Below are 8,433 nucleotides of genomic sequence, written 5' to 3'. Positions count from 1 at the left end.
GCCGTGTCGGTGATACTAAATATTTTGTCTCATTGCAATTAAAATAAGCGAAAGTATTAGAAATAAATGGATACAACAATAAACATGACGTTCTCAGATTTGTCAAGTACCGATGGTGTTCTTTCTGATTTCAGGGTCGTGGCCAGTCAGCGTAAAGAAACATGTTCAAAAAAAGGAGATACATCGACAGGTGTAAGATATTATGAATGTTGCAAAGTTTGCACAGTGAGCGGAAACATGTGACTTTAAATGTGTTATAAATTTGGTAGGAGCCTATAATGTGGCATTGCTCCTCTTTATAACAAATTATACTTATCACGCGGGGAACAAAACATGATACAATTCCTACGTCATATAATCCTCGCGAAGGTCATATTGTCAGATAGCAATGTATCTATATTGTTGCTGGCATTATAATACGTATTATTACCAGAATTGCAGCAATTATTGGCAAATTGACGTCATCACGATATGACAAGATTTAGATAGCAACTTACCAGTAGCTTGACGGCAATTTTGCAATCGTTTTTATCATAATTCGTGCTGCTGCCGTTATGTTGCTGTAATAACTCCAGTGTCATATTGCCGGCAACGCAAGGTAACTTTAAAATGTTGCTATCTTATCGTTAAATTGCAGGCAATATGTACGTATATATACATTGTTACTTGCATATTGCTGCAATTCGAAATCGTTGAAGACAAATGTACGACATGTTGTCAGCATTGTAAGTAATCTCAAATTTATACGATTTTGCAGAGATACACTTCGTTATCTATAACATAATTTCTGCATTATCAGAACGTAATATTAAACGCAAAGCGCATGCCAGGAGAAACGCATTTCAATTTTATCGTCCCTCGTTTTTTGGCCTTAACTGTATTTTCCACAAACGCATGAATGATGTGTATCTGACATACATTTGAAATTCTCGAGGCGAGAGTTTCCCTATCACAGATTATTCATAATAAAACAATGCGTTTAAAAATACACAAATAATCCGAATAAATGCATCTGAAATAAATGTATCAAACGACGAATGTGTATCTGACTTCATCAGTTTCTTTCGAGTCAAAATATAATAATTCAATGCATAATGGGAGATTTCTCAAGTAATTACAGAAATAAGTTATGTATATCAATTTTAATTTATCTTTGGGATATGATCGAAACGAGGATAGACCACTGAATCATCGTAATGCAATCAATACGATAAATCTTTTATTTTTCGAGTATTAATCTCGCATCTTTATGCGTTCTGAATACGTTCTGATTGGTACTTGGAAAGATTGAAGAAACTAAGCAGATTAGATATAGGAAGGGAGATAGTGGGTTATTTATCAAGTTCTTTAACTATGAACGCACAGCTCAGTAATAATTTCTGTATATACAGAGGAATCTTTCGCTTCCGAAGAAAATATATAATTTTCGACTGATTCGAAGCAAACATTTCGTTAAAGCTAACATCTTATCTTTGTTAGCATTTGTCGCAACGTATTGCTGAAAATTTACGAAATTTATGACGTTTCAGTTATATCAGTTTTAAACAAACAACTAGACAACAATAATCCTTTTGTAACTAGCGTAAGATAAATGGAGTTTATCATTCATGTATGTCACATTAATGAGAAAAATATGTATATATAAACAAGATTAACGTTCTGATTAATTATTCGATGAAAATCTACGTTGCTAAATTTTCGATGAAGAAGGCTCGACTTCGGATTGATTATAGTATCCTCAAATGAGACACGACATATTTGTGAATTAAATAGCATCGGTGCACTCTGGGCATCATTATCGTAAGGGGTGAATAACACGGCATCATCTCATTATCTGCGTGATTTGTTTCCGACGGTGTCGCATCCCGATGTGACGAAATCCCTGAGAGATCAGAATAAACTGGAGATAATTCGTCCAAACAATTATCAGACGCAAATGATTATGGTACGTGTTCTTTCATTGCACGTCGTTATCGCTTTTATAAAGTAATTAGAGAAAACGATTACACGCGAGAAGTGATTGGAATTCCAGTTAAAACAGGAAAGAAGTGCGAGAAAATAATGCAAGCTTTGTTTATCGATAAAATTGAATGGACGATTAATTTTCCACGGTTCAATTATTTAATGTTTTTTTTTTAAGAAAAGAGATGTAGCTTCTTCTGTTATCTTAATGAGATTTAATATTATTTCACGAGTTATGTATATGAATCGCTTAATGCTTGAAAGAGATATTATTTCCGAAGATTCTTTCATTTCTTTTCCGCTGAAAAGATTTATTTACGATTGCTGTAAAGCCCATTAGGCAAAACTTAATCAAAATTTAAGAGAATATTTGCGTAATCCACCATGATAAAATATTTAATTTTTTAATGAAAATTTTCTTGATATCAAAAGATAGTTTTTATCTATTATTGTACTTTCAACGTTAAAAATAAATTCGATACGCAATACAGTTGCACTAATAAGTATTGTGTAGTTTACGAATGTCTATTACACGAAATTGATGCTCATCCTGCAATTACCATTCATCATTTGACAATTTATAAAGTTGTCTCAAGGGGGAATCATACTCTAACTTGCTGGAGCTTGTTTTATCAACGGTAAAATGTAAGGAATTATATTCAGAACAACATTGTTATTCTGGTGATTAATTGCATACCGATATATAATCTGCATCTTAATTATGCTTTTAACGCAATTGAACTGCGCTTGAAATCAAATAGATAAATAGATGTGCAAATCTGCACGTATTATGAAATTTATTTGTAATTCAGATAATGCTAAACGTACGAAAAGGAAAATAAATTTTTCCTATTTTCACAAAAGATAAAACTAATATCAACAATTAACATTTTTAATTAGCGTATTTTTAAGTAGAAATTTTGAAGTAGAAATATTCAAGCGAGACGAGATTTGTGATTCTCCCTTTAGGTCACACACTGGCACTAAAAATAGATTTAATTATCTCCAATGCGCAACAAATTAACTCGACTCGACAATTAAAACGAAACGTATACTTGAACATGCACAGAATTAATGATCAACGTCTAGGTAAATATTGGCGGTAGTATCATAAATTTTCAGCGATCACGCGAGCTGGTTATATCTAATGCAGTTAGAAATCATCACTGTAAACATTGTTGCGTGCACGATTCGTGACATAAGTAGGTATTTTATTTATACCTACGATGCACTAACAAGCGCATGGTGATAACGTTTTGTCAAGGGTACGTAGCAAGATCTCGCGCTAAATATTTATCACATAATACTGTATGTACATCTGATAAGACGACACTGAATATTTCCTATGTATTTATAAACATTTTAAAATTATAGTAACTGATAACAGCGAATATCTCAAAATAATAAAATTAGGATTTGTAAAAATAAAAAAGATCTTTTCACATTATTGAAACTGCTTCGTTTTTGTCTTCAGTTCAATATTAGAGAGCTTATCTTTTATTAATAATTTAATTCAATAGCTTAATTTTTAATAAATGAAACAGATAAAATACAAGATTTATAATGCTAAAAGAATTCAAAACATTTTATTAAAAATCGAAGATCAATCATAGATGCAGCATCTTGTGATTCGTGCATACAACAATAAGAGACAAAACATTTCGTATCGTGTCATTGACATTTATCCATATTTTAAGAAACGTCAAGCATCAATTAATGAATGTCAATACTAACAAATGGATTCGTTATCTTTTCGTTACCGAAATACGTGTTATCATGTCAAGTGGATAAAACGGATTAAACAAGATTAAATAAAGTTTCAATCGTGAGAGATGTTTTGCGATTATTTAAGATACCGGCGTGATATATGTCATCGCGTTAACAAAATTGTGATCGCGAAGCACCGTCGCGGGGACACAATGAGGACATTTGAAGGCTTTTATGAAACAGAGGCGTGTCACTTGTCGTGACTTCTGCGAGAGTAGAGGATCGTGCACAGATTCCTACGGTCCATATAATTCTGCTCGAGGAACAGTCATACAGTGTTTGACGTGACACTAACTGATTAACATACACTCGGATGGATGAAAGATATCAGGATATATCATATGAGAGATCAGGAAAAGAACCGGCTATGAGATCGTGTTGAAAGATAAAATTTCATTTAAATTCATTCGCGATCGATATTGATCCAACACAAATCAGTATTTCCACGTATTGATAATAAGATATCGAATGTGCAAAAACATATTGAAAGTGATGCACATTATCAAGTGATCCTAAACAACGAGGATTAATTAAAAAATTGCAAAAATGGACAAGAGTAAGTAAACAAAGTTTTAATCTGCTTAAATAAGCATTATTCAAATTAGCATAATTTTGCAAACACTTTATTAGCGAAAAGGAGAACTATAGTAAAGATTTTTTTTTTTAATTTCATTCGTAATTTGTCTCGTATAAATTATCAATTATACAAACATCGTATGGTACACGTATGTATAATCTATATTATACTGCGTCTTCCAATTTACATTATGACATAATATTATTATAATATAATTATTTCTTCATGAGATTTGTGTTTAAAAGAAAAGATAATATTAATGTATACCATCGATTTTTTTTTTAACTCAATAGTAAAGTTAAATTTACAATCTCGTGAATTATATGCATTTAAAAACAACGATTTATAATAAAATACTGAAGCGTATTTTATTCGTTGCTTCTAAATAAAAATGTCAATTTACCAAAAGAAAAGAATTATTTTTCTTTAAGCAATCTTTTTTGGAGATATCATACCTTATATTTTTTCAGAGAAGGAGTTGATTACTTGCCGAGATGTCTTATGGCTCCTGGTTCTTTGCGGCTTCGCTATCAATTACATGCTGCGATTAAACTTGAACCTGACCATTGTCGCGATGGTGATACCATATCCGAAACCCGCAGCAATCGCGCAGTGCAATGTGGAGAACAGTACGTCAACTGTTGACGTTTGGATGAATGAAACGTCTCGAGATGACAACGTTTCTTTTTCTTTCCCAATTACGACGCCGTCCTTCAAAAATGTTACGGTATCTTGAAGATAATCTCTTCAAAGACTATCTTTTTTGTAGTTACGAGATATGCCTTTGGCGTGCGAGATTAATTTAAAATTTTTGTTTATGAAAGAACAGCGCTTTCCTCTTCGAAATTTTTCACTTCGCGATTTCATTTAGTACGAGGATCGGTTTGCTTGGAACGAGTACGAGCAGGGATTGACGTTGGGTGCCTACTACTGGTTGCACTGGATGTCGCAGCTACCTGGTGGTCTCCTGGCCAGGCGATACGGCACGAAACGCGTATTCGGTCTGGCAAATCTCTTAACAGCTCTCTTAGGATTTCTCATACCCTATGTGACACATCTGTATGGCTTAATAACTCTTCGTGTGCTGCAAGGATTGATCGCGGTAAGCTTCTCGCAAAACGTTCTTACAGAAATTAGATACTTGGATTATTCTTTTTTCCGTCTTTGCTTCAGGGTGTTATATGGCCCTCGATGCACGATATGACTGCGAAGTGGATTCCACAGAATGAGAGGAGCAGATTCGTCAGTGCTTATCTTGGTAAGATTTTAATCACTTATAAGGCTGAGGTAGAATGGGAAGCAAATGAACTTTGAACTTAACTTTGATCTCCGTTAGGATCATTAAGTTTCTGATGTCATTTCCAGGTAGTTCTGTGGGAGCGGCGATCACTTATCCTCTATGTGCAGCCGTTAGTAATTCCTTTGGTTGGGGTGCATCCTTCCATGTGACATCTTTGCTAGGAATAATTTGGTGGATAATTTGGTTTCTTGATAAATGTGAATTCGTGATAAAGTGCGGATCTTTCGCACATTGTCCGATTTCTCGAATATTGTGAATTATCGTAGGTTCTGCTTTTGGCACTTCCTGGTATATGATTCACCGCAACAGCACCCACGAATCTCTGATGATGAGAAAAATTATATTCTTGATAATATCACTGGACCCATCGAAGACGAGGAAAAAACTCAGATACCTTGGAGATCGATATTTTTATCAAGGCCGGTATGGGTCACGATTGCCGCACATTGGGGCATAGCTTGGGGTTTCTTCACTCTCATGACGCAAGCGCCGACTTATTTCAACTTCATTCACGGTTGGAATATTAACGCCGTAAGTTTCGTGCAATTTTGTCACGTGCAAGTAGATTCAGTTTTAAATAAATTTAAATTCGTATTTCATTTCGTCCTGTACTCTGATCATAATTTAAATCCTCTCAATTATTTTTTCAGACGGGGATACTGGCGGGAACACCACACTTGCTCAGAATGATCTTCTCGTATTTCTTCTCGATGTTGAGCGACTGGTTACTGCGTACGAGGCGAATGAGCTTGACGAACGTCAGGAAGTTGGCCACCTTCGTTTGCACCGGAGTACAAGGGATCCTCATCATTGCTCTCGGATTCAGCGGGTGTCATCCGTTACTCGCAGTCGTCTTCATGATGACCGGCACGGCGGTTAATGGAGCCGTTTCCGCCTCCACTTTGGCGAACTTCGTGGACCTGAGTCCCAACTACGCCAGTGTTCTTCTTGGATTCGCCGGCATGATTGTCATATGGGCCGGGTTTATTTCACCAGCCATCGTTGGCGCATTAACGAATAATAATGTGAGTCCACTCTTCGATTTTTCAAATACCAAAAGTATTTTAAAATTATCATAGAGAGTCAAGATCCTCGTTTTGCAATAACATTAATTGAATCGATAATTCTTTAGCAAACTGTGGGGCAGTGGCGCTTGGTCTTTCTCATTGCTGCTGCTAATTCGATAGTGAGTTGCATCATATACATGATATTCGGTACTTCAAAGGAACAATCATGGAATCAGTATGCCAAATTAAATACGAAGGAACGAGAGATGCAGGAGCTGGCCCCGGTGGTCGCAAAACGTGACAATGACACCGAGAATGTAGATGATACTGAAAAATCGAATTTTATTAAAGAAAGATAACAAATCAATTTCTTACAACCCTTTGGTCACTAAACTTCAACTATATTAGTTCGTGTTCAACCCAAAGGATTAAAGAGCTGTAATTTCGATACGTACAAATATTGCGCGAGCGCTCGATTATTTAATAGGACATTATTTAACAAAAAGAATGTTAACGTTTGATCGTATATTTAATAATACACTCGTTTAACTTATTCTTGGAACATTTCATCATAAGGAAACAAAGGAATGAAGAAGTGACATTACAGAGTAAATAAATGTTAAATTATTTGCAATACGCTAAGAAGTATCATGACTTAGATGTTTTTTTCGGTCGCCACACACACATGCTTCATAAACCAAATTTACATATATCTAATTCCTTACAATAATAACGCATTATTAATTCCGCCTTTGCATGTGCGCAATATGTAAATTACAGCACACAAGTTTCAGTAACAGAATTAACGGGCGGCGAATCGATTATTCTCTATTACCATATGGCTGACATCACGTCCGTCCGTTCTTACACGAAAGAATTACCGGAATTATCACAGGTCCTTTTCTGCTGTGGAGCAGATTAAATACCGCGCCTTATCCTATTTCCTGGACACGCATCGTGTAGCTGCCATGAGATATCTATCACTCACGGACCTTCGCTATCGCCCATAAATGAAAGTGCACAGTGGTCATTGAAATGTACATTTTCAAACAACTGTAGAGACGAAGAAGATACAACGTGTAGATACCTTGCATGTTAAACAGCAACATCATTATACGTATCGAGATTTTTGCACCTTATAATTATAGTAAATCTTGTGAATAGAGTACCGAGCTTCCCTCACTATAATAGACACTTGTCAAGTATCTATTATTGTTAATAGATACTAAGTTTGGATCAATCAAAATTATATTTTCAGACCTCGATAATAAACTTTCACGTTTACCGGAAGACTGATTTATGCACGGACAGATGCAAACCACACATTTTCTTCCGGAAGCCATAGCAATGGGACGTTCTAATATTTAACGATAGGTAATAAATAATTTAATACATACTTAAATATAACAAAGTAAAACGCATATTTTGTTAAATAAATCATCAAAGTAACTCGTACTAAATTAACAAAACGTACAGCTTCAATTAAAATAGAATAAATGAATAGAATGTAAAAAATAATAAATATCGCATATTTGTACAATTTAAAGATATTTTTAATTTATACAAATATAGAGTTATTATTTTTAACATTCTTTTATCCCGTTTATTCTGGCTTAATTTAATTTAAACATTTCGCTAATATTTATAAGAATCGGTATATTTTTTCACATTTTTTAATACGAAAATATGTAAAAATAAAAGTTCTAAATTAATAAAATAATTAATTTTTCTTGAAAAAAAAAAAAATGCTTAGATATTAACGCTTCAATACTATGTGTATTGAAGCGTTAATATTTTAAATATTTCCAGCTTTCCCCATA

General features: G+C 34.3%; 1 protein-coding gene across 1 annotated transcript; it reads left to right on the top strand.

The window, feature by feature from the left end:
• Nucleotides 1-4,275: 4,275 nt before the first annotated feature.
• Nucleotides 4,276-7,830, top strand: LOC105195712 (putative inorganic phosphate cotransporter). The gene is made up of 8 exons (XM_011161245.3): nt 4,276-4,285; nt 4,777-5,033; nt 5,178-5,408; nt 5,480-5,564; nt 5,672-5,777; nt 5,873-6,137; nt 6,257-6,631; nt 6,739-7,830. The coding sequence occupies exons 1-8, from the start codon at nt 4,276-4,278 to the stop codon at nt 6,970-6,972; spliced, it is 1,563 nt and encodes a 520-aa protein (XP_011159547.2). The 3' UTR covers nt 6,973-7,830.
• The last annotated feature ends 603 nt before the right edge of the window (nt 7,831-8,433 follow it).

The sequence above is a fragment of the Solenopsis invicta genome, chromosome 4 (assembly GCF_016802725.1).
Source record: "Solenopsis invicta isolate M01_SB chromosome 4, UNIL_Sinv_3.0, whole genome shotgun sequence".
Lineage (NCBI taxonomy): Eukaryota > Metazoa > Arthropoda > Insecta > Hymenoptera > Formicidae > Solenopsis > Solenopsis invicta.
This window is presented reverse-complemented; position numbering and strand designations above follow the sequence as displayed.